The 16,737-nt window shown below is 37.8% G+C and overlaps 5 protein-coding genes across 9 annotated transcripts; 3 read left to right on the top strand and 2 right to left on the bottom strand.

The window, feature by feature from the left end:
- Window positions 1-613: 613 nt before the first annotated feature.
- LOC103314860 (uncharacterized protein) lies at window positions 614-1,684 on the top strand. Its single transcript, XM_015984973.2, has 2 exons — window positions 614-912; window positions 957-1,684. The coding sequence occupies exon 2, from the start codon at window positions 982-984 to the stop codon at window positions 1,591-1,593; it is 612 nt and encodes a 203-aa protein (XP_015840459.1). The 5' UTR covers window positions 614-912; window positions 957-981; the 3' UTR covers window positions 1,594-1,684.
- Window positions 1,685-3,024: 1,340 nt separating this feature from the next.
- Window positions 3,025-7,731, bottom strand: LOC656643 (E3 ubiquitin-protein ligase ariadne-1). 2 transcript variants are annotated; one of them, XM_064357382.1, is made up of 4 exons: window positions 7,554-7,731; window positions 6,667-7,503; window positions 3,329-3,894; window positions 3,025-3,275 (listed from the first exon to the last, which is right to left on the bottom strand). In XM_064357382.1, the coding sequence occupies exons 2-4, from the start codon at window positions 7,453-7,455 to the stop codon at window positions 3,233-3,235; spliced, it is 1,398 nt and encodes a 465-aa protein (XP_064213452.1). In that variant the 5' UTR covers window positions 7,456-7,503; window positions 7,554-7,731; the 3' UTR covers window positions 3,025-3,232. The 2 variants fall into 2 exon arrangements, with proteins under 2 accessions (XP_064213452.1, XP_968250.2); XM_963157.5 differs by having other exon boundaries at window positions 3,025-3,894; window positions 7,554-7,726.
- A 74-nt stretch (window positions 7,732-7,805) lies between these two features.
- On the top strand, window positions 7,806-8,402 carry Lamtor3 (Late endosomal/lysosomal adaptor, MAPK and MTOR activator 3). The gene has a single exon (XM_963232.4). It carries the CDS (start codon window positions 7,953-7,955, stop codon window positions 8,325-8,327), a length of 375 nt encoding a protein of 124 aa, XP_968325.1. The 5' UTR covers window positions 7,806-7,952; the 3' UTR covers window positions 8,328-8,402.
- On the bottom strand, window positions 8,209-10,937 carry LOC656808 (uncharacterized protein). Of its 3 annotated transcripts, none has more exons than XM_008201973.3 (5): window positions 10,798-10,937; window positions 10,606-10,749; window positions 10,233-10,560; window positions 9,891-10,187; window positions 8,209-8,482 (listed from the first exon to the last, which is right to left on the bottom strand). In XM_008201973.3, the coding sequence occupies exons 1-5, from the start codon at window positions 10,852-10,854 to the stop codon at window positions 8,400-8,402; spliced, it is 909 nt and encodes a 302-aa protein (XP_008200195.1). In that variant the 5' UTR covers window positions 10,855-10,937; the 3' UTR covers window positions 8,209-8,399. The 3 variants fall into 3 exon arrangements, with proteins under 3 accessions (XP_008200195.1, XP_064213483.1, XP_064213486.1); XM_064357416.1 differs by lacking the exon at window positions 8,209-8,482 and adding an exon at window positions 9,556-9,834; XM_064357413.1 differs by having other exon boundaries at window positions 9,891-10,560.
- On the top strand, window positions 10,903-16,704 carry LOC656900 (uncharacterized protein). Of its 2 annotated transcripts, XM_064357377.1 has the most exons (3): window positions 10,903-10,959; window positions 11,168-11,842; window positions 15,400-16,704. In XM_064357377.1, exons 2-3 carry the CDS (start codon window positions 11,235-11,237, stop codon window positions 16,655-16,657), a joined length of 1,866 nt encoding a protein of 621 aa, XP_064213447.1. In that variant the 5' UTR covers window positions 10,903-10,959; window positions 11,168-11,234; the 3' UTR covers window positions 16,658-16,704. The 2 variants fall into 2 exon arrangements, with proteins under 2 accessions (XP_064213447.1, XP_015840458.1); XM_015984972.2 differs by lacking the exon at window positions 10,903-10,959 and having other exon boundaries at window positions 11,117-11,842.
- The last annotated feature ends 33 nt before the right edge of the window (window positions 16,705-16,737 follow it).

The raw sequence follows: 16,737 nt of genomic DNA, 5'->3' as shown, positions 1-16,737 counted from the left end.
TTTATTGGAACATAAATATTCAGCCAGAATCAGAATAAGGCACTTGTAGTACATACTGGGTGTTTCACATCATTTTACGAGGCATGCGCCTGTAAAACGCCACCAGCAATACACATTTTGATACAAACTCGATTACAAATTTTGAAAAATTGGATAGTTGTCTTTTGTTCATTCACCTCTCCAAAAAATTTCAATGTTTTTAGTTAGCTAAAAATTAAAATAAATAGATTAAAATCATGCTCATTCTGTCTCTTGATAGATCACAAAAATTGTTTCTGAAAACCTGTAATTAATGAATATTAATGAAACAGTCACTAGTTTGACAACTAATGTCAATGGTTTTCAAAAATTAAATAATTAAATGCGTATTTTTTTAATCCAGTGTTTTGTGACTTTTGTATATTCGGCTGCACACATTAGGCGCAGGCCTTGTAAAGTTGTATGAAACACCTTGTATAAAAAACATTCGGCCGTTATGAGCTTGTTAATTTAAATTTAGCTCTGAATACGCAGTTTGAAAGGTCATTTCCTACCTTGTATTGTTAGTTGCATATACATTATATCTTACATAATTTATTGAGACTATTAAATCAGAGCTAACAATTTTGCTTAATTTACCAGCACAGAACTTTACTTCTTGTATAAGACCAGAGTGCCTTTTCAAAAAGGCGGCAAAAGTGTAGTGCTTTTGAATTTGAAACCTTCTAGAACTGACGTTTCCGTTCAGACATGCGCATTGTCATATTACGACTCAATCCCCCAGTTATCCATCATTAGTCATCAATATTTGTGTTTTGGTTTATCACAAAAGGATCATAAACAGTTCTCGGTTCGAATTCCAGTCGTGTGCCCCTTGTCCGAATCTCCCCCAGCCTTGTGCTGCTTTGATGATGAGGAATGTAGGAAAAATCGGTGAGAATGCGTGTTTGTTTTGGTCCTGTCAAACCTTGACCCAGTTGCGGCCGCCCCCAGGTGCCAGAAATGTCGCAAGGAGACCAGAGTCTGCTCAACCGTTTGCAAAATCTCGACTTGGAGACTAAGCGCCCCCCCGTCGATGCGCCCCCCAACCCCTTCATGCACCGGCGGCGCTCCAAGTCGCTCTCGAGCATCAACTTCGGCTCGGGCTGCGACTGCGTTAAGAGGAACCAGGCCATCAAGCACACCACCTCCTTCAAGCGCCCCAACCGCAAGATCCTGCGCGACCCCATCCTCAAGTTCATCAAGTGCTCGCATAGTGATAAATTGTCGAATGTCAAGATCTCGAAAAAACGGAAAGAAAGACTGTTTGGGCAGTGCTCACGGCACAAAGACCGCGATTTCAAGTCGATAGTGGACGCGTGCGAGAAACTCACGCTGGAGACGGGCAATAGTGACTGTTACAAAGCCCCCAGTTTCCAAAAAGCGCGCGAAAGGTCCAATAGTCTGTCCTCGAGGCCCGAGGCCTGCGCCCTGGGGGCCAGCTGCTCGCACCAAGCGAGGATGAATGTGACGCCCCCGTGTGATGTGACAATCGACGAACTTGCCAGTTATTTCGAGACTTTTGTCCATATACCCAAGAAGATGAGCTCCATGGCCGAGATGATGTATATCTGAATTTTTGTGTATCGAGGTGTTTTCTTGTAAGGATGTAAGTAGAGACAGGATTGTGAAACTCTAGGTCATTAACAACGATTATTAAGACTGATTTCGTCTATTTATTGCCCCAAATTTTCCATTCCTTTCGTTGTGACAGCTGTCAAATGCACAGATGTCAGTGTCACGTGACCTATCGTGGAAAAGCAGTAGCGGCGTTTCAACGGGTAGCCAGCACCAGTGGCGTAGCAGAAACATTTTTGGGGCACTTTTCACAAGACAAATCAATTTTTATCACAGGCTTATACCAACATTCGTCTAAATATCAAAAATTAACCGCACTACCTTTCTCACTTTTTTCTATTATACCAATCTATATTACACCAAGTGATTTTTTTTAATTGTGATCTAGTTCTCCAAGACAGTTACGCCGGCAGTGAAACGTATTGTGTAAATAACTTCAGCATCGTTTTACCTATCAATATGGCCAAAATGTTCACCGAAGAACATAAAAAAATATATTGGAATCTGATTTCCGTAATGGACATCGAGTTAAAGTAACTGTCATGGAAACTAGATCAAAATTTTAAAAAATCTCACGGTATAACTTTATCTTTGTTATATTTTGTAAACAAGTATTCAGATGTCGCAAGTACTGGACATAGTAAATATCGATAAAGTAAAAATTTTCAACAATTACTTGAATGTAGTTCTGATACATTTGAAAATTTTCATTTTGTTGATGTAGTTTACCACGCCTATAATTTCCAAGACAGTACGTGGTGTTTTCTAGTTGCTACGTCCAAAGCGTTGGGAAGTAATTTTGTTGACGCCTTGGACATAGCAACCGGTAAACATAACCTGCTGTCTTGACAATTATTTCAGTGTTCGGAAGGCGGTTACGACGTCATAATTCCAACTATAAATCGAAATAATTTGAGTTAGAGAGCAGATACCGAGAAACGGCTTTCACCACTGTAATAAGCGTTCTTAGCTATTATTTAATGCAAAGTTGTAGTAGTTGTTTAGGTTGCTAATGCTTTTAAAATTGAAAAAAAAAACTGAATTTAAACTTCCCACCTCCCTGTCCACAGCAGCACATGAATACAAGTTCACCTCTAGAAAAGTAAAAATAGTTCTGAAGGCACTTTGAGTTATTAAATTTGTGATCGTCATATTGTGACAACATCTATGGGGACTAAACTATCAACTATCTATATTACGGACGTGGTAGATATTATTTTCACATTTTAGTTTTGTTGTCTTAGTTGCCACTACTCTCTTGCATGAAGAAGGTAATAATTAAACTTTTTACTTGTGGCATAAAATGTATTTCAGCGTTTGGAGAATGATTACAAAAATAGCATTTCCGCACTCTTCAGTTCAGTTGGTCGCTCGGAACAATGAATATTTCCCAAAAGTGCATACATATCACCGGTTAGTGAGAAACTCTTTTAAGAAATAAAACTTTATTGTTTAAAAATCCCAATAATTCCCAACGTTATCCTACGCCTCCTTGCAGACCCACCAATCTTTTTCATACCCTTCATGCACGTGATCCAACAGAGCTTTCCTCCTCCCGTCACAATACCTATACTTATCCTGTACTTTTTGTTTAATATCAACAAGATTCTCCTGAGTTATATCCCTCTCGAGATACTCACTCAGCAGCTCCGTGGCACGTTCTAAATCTTTTTGGTTGTCTTCAAATATCACAGACTGATTATTCTTTTTCAAATAATACGCAAAGACATACGTATACATCAACGTCTGCCTGCATTTACACAAAATATCCACCGCCTTCTTCAAGAATTGCACCTCAATCCAGCTCATATTGTGCTGCTGCATCTCCTCCATCTTATCCTTAACCGACGAATAAAGCTTGTGCTCGAACTTCAACGACTGCATATGGTTCATGTATCGGTTACAGTAAAACAGATAGCGCTGCAGGGCCGCACGTGACCTTTCCTGGGCATCGCGCGCCGCCTTCGCCTCATCTTCATCATACTTATTACAATTGTACCACGAACTGCCGTGAGGCTCCCACGAACCCAAACAAACCCAACAGAAATCGGCCTTGCAGTTCTGGTTTTTGCACACCATGTGGTTACAACCGCCGTCTTTCTCGATAGTAGCCCCGCATTTGGGGCACTCTTTCGTATTTGCTGAGATCCAGTTAGACGTTTCGGAATCATCGTCGCACTTTTTGATCCATTTCTTCAGCAAACTGCACTTGACAGGGTCGTGCCAGTTCTCACCGCATGAAAAACAGAACACGTGGGTGCAGATACACGTCACTGGTTTCGCATCCACGTAAGACACCTGCAAATACAAGGGTTCATATGCATAAAAATGAAAACTTTTTATAATTTTTTATAAAATTATAAAAAATTCATTAAATTTAAATAACAAGTGTCTAGAAATGAATATGACATCGTAGTGTGTCTTGGCTAGGCCAACGTAGTTCTAACTTTGATACTATACGCTGGCCTAGCCAAGACACACTACGATGTCATTCACTTCTAGGCGCTTATTATACAGATTAAGCCAAAACTAACGCATCAAATTTATACCTTTGTTATTAGTCATTTTACAAAAATCCTCGAACAGGTCGATTATATCTTTTCAAATGCTATATTATGATATTATAGTTACATTTATTATGTCATTCGTTTTTAAGTTGTGACGTCATTCTTTTTTTTTAATGAAAAATGACATTTTTGTTCACTTTTTGATCTTGCCTTATTCTTTAAGCTGCAATTGTTTTTCGTTTTTTTTTTGTATAATTAGCATGAAAACACTTAATATAACACCTAAACACAAAAAATCAAAAAACAAATCACTCCTTATAAAATAAAATATTCTGTAATACTCCCAATAACTTCTATAACTTTTCTTATTTTCTCATTTATTTTGCTTTATTTTTTTAATTTCTTTTAACTTACCATGAAGATAAAGATGTAATTCCTATTTCAGTTCATAGTAGACTTTTGCTACAACGCATTTGCATTTTTTGGAGTGAAAAAGAGCACAAATTGAGAATTGAGAGGTAATAATACTTTACTCTATCATGCCCTGTAAGGTAAAAAATACTAACCAAACCTGCAGTAATCATTATCTACCAGACAACAAAAAACCGAGTCAATATTGTAGTTTCACCCGCAGATACTAACATTTTTCTGATAAAAAAATAATTGAAAATTATCAATGTTAGTTAAAGAACTATTAGATATTCGAATTCCTCAAACGATTCTACTCAGAATTCTCTAATCTCCGCGGTGTTTCAGGTGATTCAGGGCTCACAAAAAGACGATTCATGGTTTTAAAAATTCCGCAATGTATTTTAAATTAATGTTTTCACTATTTTAAAGCACGCTTCCCATAGCAACGTGTTTTAAATTAAAATCTTACAACAAAAAACATTGAATAACACTTACGTAAAAACGCTTAACGGTTACAGCTAATAAAACATAGCATATAAATGAATGTTATTATAGTATAAGTGAACTTTTACCTAGTTCCCTCGCGAACTAGCTGTCTCTCTATTCGTAGTTTTTTACCTTTTTTATGTAATTTTTCTCCTTTTTGTTATCTGTTTAACGTGATATGTTTATATTTATATTTATTATTTTTAATTGTATTATATACCCTAATTACTATCCATACTTGACATGTTTAAGATCTGTGTATTCAGATAAGATGAACGAATAAATTATTATTATTATTAATTATTAAAATTTTTCAAACAACTGTTCGTTGAATTCAATCACTCTTCCAACTGAACGCAAATCTACCAGTAAAGCAAATTTCGATAACCTGTAAGCTGTTTAAAGCTTAAATGGATACCAGAGGAATATCACAACTATTACAGAAATCTTTCTTATATTCAAAACGACGGAAGACAATTAACCTTCTTACTTAATGTAGTATATTATGGTATAAGTTGATACTGAGGTCACACTCGCGATTTTTCGAGCACGACGGCGTAGCCGGAGTGCTCTTAATGGAGCAAGTGTTGTAAAGACCAGTTATCCATAAATATTTTACGTTATTTTTTATTGACATTTTGAAATAATAAATACTAATATTAATATTACAAAAATTGGAAATAATGTAATGTGAAATCAGTATACCTTTCGTTGTCATGGAATTCATTGTCATTATAAAAAAATCATTAAAAAAATTAATTTATCTCCATTTATCTTCACGTTTCTTGGGTTATTGCTATTGAAGTCTCCAAAATAGATTAGCAATAAAAAAGATATTTTAATTATTTAAAAAAAGTCATTACAAATTCAATGCATTAATCATTAATTTACACCTTGGACTTAATTTATTTTAAGTTTTTGAATTTTGAAAAAAAAACTTTGTATGTTTAGAGCGTTAAAGTATTAAGTCCTTTTATTAGTTATAAATCGAATAAAAACAAATATCTTTTTGTGAACCCGCCAGATCCACTTACCAGAAAACATTCATAACAAAATAACCGTTCGTAAAATTGTGGCATTGGAAATTAGTCTGAATATTAAGCATTTTGAACTTAGGCTGTTTTTGCTTTCAGGTACATTAGTAAAAATTACATTTAAATTATGTAAACAATAAAAACATCAAAATAAAATCTCAACTAAATAACGTATTTTTTTGAGTTTTTAATCGGTATTATGTGTAGTTACATAATACATTTGAATGTTTATCACTATCTTAGCAAACACTGCTTCAAATTTTATACACATATCAGCATTTATTTAATTAGTATTCAATTTAGAACTAAAATAGTTATGATTTGAATTATCCGGCTTGGCTTTACCCACGAAGGGGGCGGATTATCGGGGTTCTACTGTACAGAACACATGAGGAATGTGCAAGTGTCTAGCATACTTTATTCCTTTAATTGCTTGAAACCTTTCAATCTACCGTCTTAAGAATAAGCATTTCCCAGAAGATGTTAATTTTTTTAATATCACCCAAGAAATGAGCGATTGGCGCGTAATTTGAAACGCAAGCATTTGATTGGGCAAGGAGCGTACGTGATTGGTTCAAATTAGCGGGTAATTTAAAACACAAGCATCTGATAGGTCAAAGTTGAAAAATTACCTTGACGGCGTAATTGCAGTCGGGACTGGGACACCACCGTAGCAGCCTGTTGCATTCGATGAAACTATTAGTAATCAAATGTTGGTATTTAATTTTAACCCTGGAATCCTTGACTAGTCTCATAACAGTCTCATCGTCGACCAGAATGGGGCAATTGAGGGCGGGACAAGCAATGGTTTGCCCCACGCCCTCCTCTACAACTTTCGTGGTGAGGTACTCGTTCCAACACTGGTAGCAAAACCGGTGCCCGCACTCCAAGCCCGTCATGTGCGCGGGGGCGCACACCATGAAGCAAATGTCGCACTCCTCCGTCCCTTTGATCTTCAGCGAGAACTTGGGGCGCGTGGCGTGCGGTAAGCTCTTGAAGGGGTTTATCACGTTGGCCTCCTTGAACAGCTCGTCTTGGTCCCCGTCGAAGAAGCGCTCCATCAGCTTCTCCTTGTCCCAGTTGAAGTAGTTGAGGAGGATGCGCGTCGTCGTCGGCGGCAGCTGCACCACGTTGTTCACCTCGTCGATGATGTCCGACATGTACTGGACGATGTCGCTGGTGGAGAGCACCTCGTACTGGTACTCGTCGTCGTAGGGCTGCGGGTCCTTGGCGGTGCTCTCCACCTCCACGTTGAAATCGACGTCGTCGCCGCTGGTCTCGTTACCCGAGTCTTCGCACAAGCTGTCTTCGTCGATCTCCATTTTTTGACTCCTGGAAGTGTTGTGCTGTTGTGTCACTGTCTGATTTTGACAACGTGCCGAAATTGAGTGCCCTCGTTGACAGCAGGTCACCACAAACATTAACTACGAGAAAGGGGCGCATGGGGGCATTTTGGGGCGGTGGACGACCTGCAAAGCCACCATGACTCGACGCGACAAAACAAACTAACCTCACTTACGACAAAATACCAACAAACACACAATTTACTGTACTAATGATAACCTAAACATAATTCACTCAACTGCGACTAACACTTAGCAAAAATTGTATTTCTTGAACGGTGAGGGAAATAATTTCGTAGAGAACAAAAACACCAACCAACGACGTAACAAAAGGTGAGGGACGGGCGAAAACATTCGGCACAAATACCGCGCAATAAAAACCCAGACTTAAATAAAATCACTTATTAAACCGATCAATACGTAGCAGTTCGATATTGTGAGCCGACCAAATCTAAATAATTAATTAATTGTTGGGCAATCTACATTTTTCATGATTATTGGTTTGACGTTTGTGTCAACTGTCAAAATCAGCTGTTTATGTTTTATTAAAAATAAATTAAAAAATCGCCGAAAGAATGGTCGAAGAAGTGAAAAACAACCTTCAGGAGCTCCTGTCGAAGGTGTCCGGCCTGTACGGCGTCGTCATCACCGACCGTGACGGTGTCCACTTGCTCAAAGTTAATTCGGATAAGGCCCCCGAGCACGCAATGAGGCCCAACTTCATTTCAACGTTTGGACTTGCTGTGGACCAAGGAAGTAAACTAGGTTTAGGAAAAACAAACACTTTGATCTGTGTCTACTCTCAGTATCAAGTTATACAAATGAACAAACTTCCACTTATTGTAACATTTATTGCTAGTGATACTTGTAATACAGGGCATATTTTGGCGATTGAAAAACAGCTCGATCCTATCGTTTCGAATTTGGCGCTGGCGGTCGCTGAGTCTTAATTCTATTATGTATATTTACTTTTGTACACTATCCTTATGTAAGCATTAATTGAATAAAATAATTTTTATATCTTATTCTCTCACTAGAATCAGGGGGAAGTTGTTTGTGACCAAATGGTCGTCGTGGAACACGATGACTAAATTTATTTCGAATTCTGGAATATAAAATTTGAAACAGTTAGTAAGGTTGTCCGCGAACAATGATTCGAGACGTTTGCATATTGAAAGTAAGTATTCTCTCTTAATACATCACAAAATCTCAATAATGATACATCAATTTAAGGGTTTTTTTTAATTCTACAGGGCGATGCGTTGCCGCATTTTGAAAAAGTAAACCGCTTTAAACAAGGAAGAAAATGCATAAATGTTTATACTGAAAGCAACTTTACTCAGTTATTTGTAAAATAATCCACCTGGGTTTTTGCAGGATATTACAAAAGACTATTTTATAGGCCGCTGAGTTGAGATTTTTTTTATTTTGTTTCGATGTCAAAGTCGCGTTATTTTGATAAATAACGCGTAAAGTTTGGGTTTTTTGTACTTAATTATTTATTACAAGTATTAATTTTCAACTAATTTAACAAATTTTGAAGTGCAAGAATAATTTATGACAGCTAATTTTGGGAGAAAATGCGGCGTTGGCGTTTTTATAGCTGTGTTTTTATAGACCGTCTTCACTAAGTCAAAATTTTGGTCACGGCCACTTTTGTTTGTTTTTGCGTCTAGAAATTTCGTTGAAAAATTGGGATTACATTTTGCCCACAAAATTTAAATTTTTGTGATTTTTTGAACGCGATATTTTATTTAATTTTTTTAGAACATACGGCTTTTTCTACGGTATTATTTTTTCTTGATATCGTTAGGCATTTCATTTCTACTATTGCAGATCCATTTACCAAAAATCCGATCTGGAGTGGCTGTTAAAAATGGTTTCTTTTTATCTACCATCAGGCCAACTTCTTGATTTTTAGGTCACTTTTTCAAAAAATGTAACCGTTTTAACACCATTCCTAGTATTTATTAGTATTTCCATAAAAAAAATTACGTAAAGTAAATTTTCTACGATAATTTGTAAACAAAAAAATTATTAAGGTGATGGAATTTTATTTTATTAGTCACCAAATAAATACATTTGGCATATTTTTTTGCAACTAAACTCAAAAGCAATAGATCTCACGTTAATGTTTATTGACTTTGATTTATATTCAAAATTATCTTTGTTAAATTATTTTCTTTATTTTTTCTGTGGCAACTTTCACAAATTCAAGGGATTAAAATGTTAGCCAACTGATCTAATTTATGATTTTGACTCTTGCTAACCCAACTCGTGAACGCAGGGTGTGTGTATAACTTGTTGCTTTGGAAAAGAATAATAAGTGCTGAACACTGAATTGCTCGTTCACTTCCGGACACTCTTAAAATGTAGGAGACATCCATTCAAGCTTAAGTTTACATTACGAGCCACGTAGCGACGAGTGAAGAAATAAACTGTAGCTTGAATAGCGTCCTGTACAGTTTTTTTATAGCATTTATGCAGTAAATTAGAAAAAAAGCAATTTTTACCAATTTTAAAATTGGGGGTTATCAAAGTTGGGCACGTGAACAGTCTTGGGAACACCATGTAGATGGGAATGTCAACATTTGTAGGAATGTCCCCATCTCCGATTTGTATATTTTGAATCTCCGTGGCCTCCCTGGCATACCCCTCTGCACAGCCACAAGTCTCCACTCTGACCAACTGCAACTCAATTGACCTGACAGGGGCTGCACACCTATCTAGCACCAAATGCCCAGTCAGAGGCCTGCTTATACTGCAGCAAATTGAATTGAGTTGCCCTTTCAGTAAAAAATCGGGGGCGCCTGTAACCCAAATAAGCAAAGCTATTGGACAAATGTGACAGTTACCTGCGCCCCCTGATGCTAAAGTCGTGGGGCTCAACTTGAACTGCACCGGCTTCCTGTTGTCTTTGATATGTGGCGGGGGCCCTGGGTTCCGCGCCGGCCAATATTGCACTAGAAATTGTTGGCTTTTTTGCAAATCTTTCGATAAAAACGAACGTCTAACATCGCAGCGTATTGCATAACTGATATTGATATAAACCCCATGGTAGGTTTCGTACAAAACGCGGTTAGGTTTCGGCTTTAGAGGGACTTCAAACGGGATTTCCGTCGCTCCCGCGGGAAGACGCCCCGAACCACTCACCTCGCACGTGACTCCGATCAGTTGTATGGGCTGGAAGACAGCTTTAGGCGATTGGTTTAGTCTAAGTTAAAGTACCTTGACTGAATTGTAGAAGGCGTCAATAATGCCCACGTTCTTTGAGCTGAGTTGTAGGTTGACACAGCCCTCGACTGTGAGCGTTATGCCGTCGTGCTTCAGGTCTGAGGTGCTGCTTATTGCTATGACCCCCGTGATGTTCTCCTGAAAGGGCTAATTTTATGACAGGCATGATTAATTGGGGCTTTTTACGTCTTCGCGGTAGACCTTATCGGCACGTTTCAGTCTTATATCGAGGTTTATCGACATGTTTTGGCTCGTTTGGCGAAAAAAACAAGTTTAAAGCTGAAATGTGTACAAAAACATAACCTAAAAAGTAAGTGTCAAATGTGACATTGCCCGAAATGCATATCGGTAAGTGCGGATTATTATGCACGAAACTTGCGTGTTACTTCTCAAAACTTATGCAAACAAGTTAACCATTTTATTTTACCATTGATAGGAAATGGTAAACTAGTACAAGTGCAATCTATTTTGTGTTAAAGGGTTTGTTGTTTGTTAATTTTTTGGTAGAAAATATTTGGTTGCGTAAAGGCCCGGTCATTAGTTTTTGTTTTGACAGCTGTGCCAAAACATAACCTCAAACAAAATCGAATTTTTATGCCGAAAATATGTGTTAAACTGCGACAATGAACAAGGGGAAGATCAGTTTCGGCAAAATCAGCACGAACTTCGGCGAAAATGCGGAAAAAATCGAAGCCAGCGGCAGCATCGGCACGTTCGGGCCCCCCAAAGCGATGGAGCTCCTCGAAGACGACAGCAAAGAACGCGAGAAAATGCAGGAGGTTATGGGCATCAGTTCGTTTGGCAAAAAGGCCAAAAACTTCGACGTTCAGGAAATGATGGAGCAGGTCAAAGCCACGGCTCGGGAAATCACCAAAAACCCTGAGCTTTCTGAGCAAGCTTCCGAAGAGTCGGAGGACGACGACGACTTGATCGGGCCCCCAATCCCGCCCGATTTGAACTCAGGGGGGCCCCAGTCCGAAACCGCGACCAAATCCCAGTCAAGCGATAGTGAAGAGGAGGAGGAACCGAAGAAATTGTTCATTCCGTGCACCAGCGAGGTGGTGATGACACACGGCACTAAAGCGGTGACTGCCGTTAGCGTGGACCCGAGTGGGGCCCGTCTGGCATCGGGCTCCGTTGACTACGATGTCAGTTTTTGGGACTTTGCCGGAATGGATGCCAGTATGCGAAGTTTCCGGACGCTACAACCGGCCGAAAATCACCCAATCAGGTATGGATACTAATAAAATGGTAAATAATAGTCACTTTTTTAAGTAAAATATTGGAAATGCCAGGTAAAATAATCTAAGAAATGTTTGGTATTAAAATAAAATTTGCTAGGTAAAATAATCAAATGCTAAGACCTATAAAAATAGGTCTTAGCATTTCGAGTGTTAATATGCAATTTTTAAGAACCGCATTGGTTGGGCTTATGACTTTCTTTAACGAGCTTTCTAACTTTGAATCAATGTTATTAAAAAAGAAGTTTGCTGCTGGAATGAACCCAGAAAAAGAGCTAGATGTATAAACTTTCTTGTTTAGATATAATAATGTACTAACAGAAAGTCGTGATTTCAATAAAAAAATTAAAGAACTTTCGATTTCGAGGACGAAAAGTGTTGTCCGCTACATCCCAACATTTTCAATAAGTGAAGTTGAAAATTGGATAAAGTACGAGCACTACGAGTGTAAGCTAATAAATTTAAAACAATCCGCTACAAAATTATCTGGTGGTTGAAGACGCCCAAAAGTCCACGCCAGTTTTAAAGTTACAACATTAAATAAGCTATTACATATATAACTTCATTGTTATGTGCCTCTGTAGAAATTTGCTCATTTTTTATCTCAGCCTCACCCTTGCCATCAACCAATCTAGGTTCTCTTCCGCCTTCATCTATATTTTTGGCAATATTGCACAAAATTGTTGTTGCAATAATTACGTTACTACCAAAGTACTCTCAATTTTTAAGCGACATGAACAACGAGAAATGTTTTACTGTTACTATACAGAGGGTGTATTGAATTTTATTTTATTAAAAATGTTTTTTGAAGCAATCCAACTAATTTAATCATTATTTAAATAAAAAATAACGCTAGTTTTTATTTATCCGTTTTCAAATTGTGTATTTAAAAAAATTGCTTTTTTGATGTTCAGCCCAAGGGATGGTTTAGTTTAAACCAAGCTTTAGACAGTTTTAAACCACACCGCTGCAGTAGGCCAAAGTGTTAATATACAATGAAACCTTCCTTCATTGACACTTCTTTACAATGGACATTTTTATAGGAACATAAAAGCATTGTAAAATAATGTAAAAAAATCTCTCTACAACGGACACTCTGTAGTTATAGTGGACGCGGTTAAAAAAATGTTCTAATTATCATAATATCATAATTTTACCTCTTACAACGGACAGACCGAAGGAGGAGTGGTGGTGCAAAGAACAAATATTTGTTTCATGGACTATGTGTAAATGCATGATATATATAATATATCCAGAAAATCCAGAATTAAATGTCGATGAGTGTATGCAAATTTTTTTAGAAAAACCACAGTAAACTTATGCCGCCTGAATAATTTGAAGCTGTTCAAAAAAATAGCTGAAATTTTGTCATGTTACTCATCTGAGAAAAATCTAGAAAACACGGCCCTTAAAAACGACCAAACAAATCTTGAAGATTTTTTTAATAAAAAGTCTGTTTATTTTATTTTTGAATGTTTTTAATTTTAATTTGAATAGATATTTAGTTATAATAATAAAAAGTTTAATAACAAAATGTTTACCGTCACGAATCTTACAAATATCGACATAGTCAAAAAATTAGCTATAGTGGCGGTCAGCTCGATTTGCGTGTGCGTCATCAATTTCATTTTTTCATTACCAACACAAAGCTGTAAAAAAATTATCAAAAACAATGCAAATTTAAACAACTAAGGGGTATCTAAGGGTGGTATCCTTGAACATTAATTTACATGTGCACTTCGACAACACCGTCAAGTGTCACGAATTTGTCAAACTGACATTGACAGTAAATTATAGACGTCGTCGCATGGTTGTCGAAAGTGTTATCGGTGTTAATCGCAAGTATTTTCCGTTCGTTTATTGTGTTTTGTGATTTGCGTTTCGTTAGGTTTTTGATTCTGCGTTTGTTAGTTCTTGTTTTGTGAATCTGTATTTTTTGTAACAACTCATAATTTAAACACTTCGTAACCTCAAAAAATATTTGATAGTTTGTCACCGCTATGCCCCTGCTATGTAAACGTAGTGACAGAAATGTCAGATGACGCACACGCAAACGGAGGTGAGCGCTACCATATACAAAACATATTTCCTATTTAACATGCATAGTTAAGTTATTCAAAAATTCTGCGTACGAGTAAAATATTTTTTTTTATATTTTTGATGCTGTTTTAAATTTGATTATGTTTCGTGGTGCTTTCGTAACCATATAATTCCTATAAATAACGTTTTTATAATTTTGTGGTGTCACATTGAAGGTTTGGTAGATCCAATATACCTATACCTTCTGTGGATGGTCACTTTGTCACATTCCTATGTCACAGTTACGCCACTTTGTTCGTTTAAAAAAATACATTTTTTTTACATTGATTTTATATTAAAATTGCTCACTTTCTATTAGTGGACACCTTTCTACAACGGACAATTAAACACTCTCTATCGGTGTCCGTTGTTGAGAGGTTTTACTGTATGTTTAAATAAGATTTGCTAAGAAAAAATAATAATACTGCTTACACGTATAAAACGCTATACCTTACATGGTGTTTCAAACAACTTTACAAGTTCTACGCACCCGACCTTAACATATAAAAGTCACAAAACACTAGATACAAAAAATATACATTTAATTATTAAATTTTTGCAAACTCATGACAGTAGTTGTTAAACTAATCACTGTTTCAGTAACATGTATAAATTGCTGTTTTCAGAAACAATTTCCATGTGTTTTATCAAAAGATGGAACAAACTAAAAAATTGAAGGGGTGAACAAACTAGAGAAGACTAACCAAACTTTGTTATAGAGTTTGTTTCGGAATATGTATTGCTCATTGCATTTTACAGGCACATGCCTCGTAAAACTACATGAAATACTCTGTATTTGGTATGCTAAACATAGACTAAAAACATTTTTTGACGTGCAGATCTGATAAAAATCTCTAAAGAAAACGATTTGACAAATCCAGTGGCGTATTTATTTGGGGGAAGTAAAAAGTATTTTCCCTCTTTATTAAATGTAGGGATTTGCATTCTTACATTTTTTCTTTCTTAAATATATATTATCTTCAGTAATACTTACTGTTTTCACATAACTTCTACTTAGCACTTGTTTTTTTTACTTAGAATTTACCTTTTTCACCTATGAATTATCATTTTCACATAGCGTTTATTATTTTACCTAGCATTTACGATTTATACAATGTGTTCAAAAATGATTGTTCATCAAGCCGCTTTCTCCAAATGACTATTGTAGTTTCATCTCTGTTAAATATTTGAATTAACTTTTTACTCACTTTTTTGAATTTCTCGGCATAGTTGTTTCAAGTGTAGAGTTTGTCTTAATTTGTTTTTATATTTCCATGATTTTTCTTGTTGTATATTCTTTCGTTTTTAGATTCGAAGCCTTTTGCCATGGTTTTGACGGCATTCACAATTTAAATTAAGCGGCACTTTACTTTCAAATTTCATAGGTGACTTGATGAACAACCATTTTTGAAAACATTGTACTTAAGTTTTAATGAAACAAACATAGCGTTTAATTTTTACCCATCAGGTATTTGAACTATTCAGGAACCGGTGATTTACTCCTGGTTATTTCGGGGGCAAGCCAGGCCAAAGTCCTGGACAGGGACGGCTTCGAGCAATTGGAGACCGTCAAGGGCGACATGTACATAACAGATCAGGCCCAGACCAAGGGTCACACGGCGGGGCTCCTCGCCGGTTGCTGGAACCCCCTCATTAAGGAGGAGTTCCTCACAACGAGCGCAGATGGCACAGTCCGGACCTGGGATTTTTACGAAGGGGGCAAAAACCACAAAAGCATAATTAAATGTCGCGCCCAGAACGGCCTAAAGGTCTCACCCACGGCTGTGACATACGGACGCGATGGTAAAGTCATAGCCTGTGGGTGCGCAGATGGGTCTCTCCAGTTATGGGACTTTAGGAAAAGTTCCGTCGCACCGGCAAGTCAATTGCGCAAAGCGCATCTTCCGGGCGAAGTGACAAGTATCCGGTTTTCGAACGTTGGTAATAATTTATTGACACGGAGTTGCGACGAAACAATGAAGTTGTGGGACGTCCGGAATTTGAAAAAATCACTCTTCGAGATTGGCGATTTGTTCACGCGTTACGACACAACCGACGCGATTTTCAGCCCCAATGACGCAATCTTAGCCACCGGAGTGTCGCTCCGGAAGGGCGAAAGCTCCGGGCATATTTTTTTCTATGACGCGACTGATTTCAGCCTAATTCACAAAATTCTGATTACGAATTCGCACACGATCAAGCTTTTGTGGCACCCGAAGCTGAATCAGATTTTCGTGGGGACGGGCAATGGCATAATTAAGTGCTTCTACGACCAGAAGAAGAGTCTCCGGGGGGCCACGCTGTGCGCGGTTAAGGTGCACCGCAAGGCGCAGCATTCGGAGGTTGTGAGCACGCAGCAGGTTATAACCCCGCACGCGTTGCCGCTGTTCAGGCAAGAGAGGCGGAAGACGAGTCGGAAGCAGATGGAGAAGGATCGGTTGGATCCGGTTAAGTCGCGACGACCCGACTTGCCGATCACGTCGGGGCAAGGGGGGCGCGTGGCGTCCAGTGGGGGCACGTTGAGTAGTTACGTTATTCGGAATTTGGGCTTGAGTAAGAGAGTGGATGATGATCAGGATCCGAGAGAGGCGATTTTGAAGTATGCAAAGGAAGCGGCGGAAAATCCGTATTGGATTACACCGGCCTATGCCAAGACGCAACCGGAGGTTGTGGCCAAGGGGAAGGCGCCGTTGGAGGAGCCGCCGGAGAAGAAAACCAAAAAGTGAAAAGTTTTATTGTATACATTAGTATAGAAATAAATTTTAAAACAGTATATTATTATACGAGTTTTATTAAATGACCTATT

The sequence above is a fragment of the Tribolium castaneum genome, chromosome 1 (assembly GCF_031307605.1).
Source record: "Tribolium castaneum strain GA2 chromosome 1, icTriCast1.1, whole genome shotgun sequence".
Taxonomy (NCBI): domain Eukaryota; kingdom Metazoa; phylum Arthropoda; class Insecta; order Coleoptera; family Tenebrionidae; genus Tribolium; species Tribolium castaneum.
The sequence above is the reverse complement of the archived record's forward strand: the minus strand, read 5'-3'. Positions and strand labels throughout refer to the sequence as shown.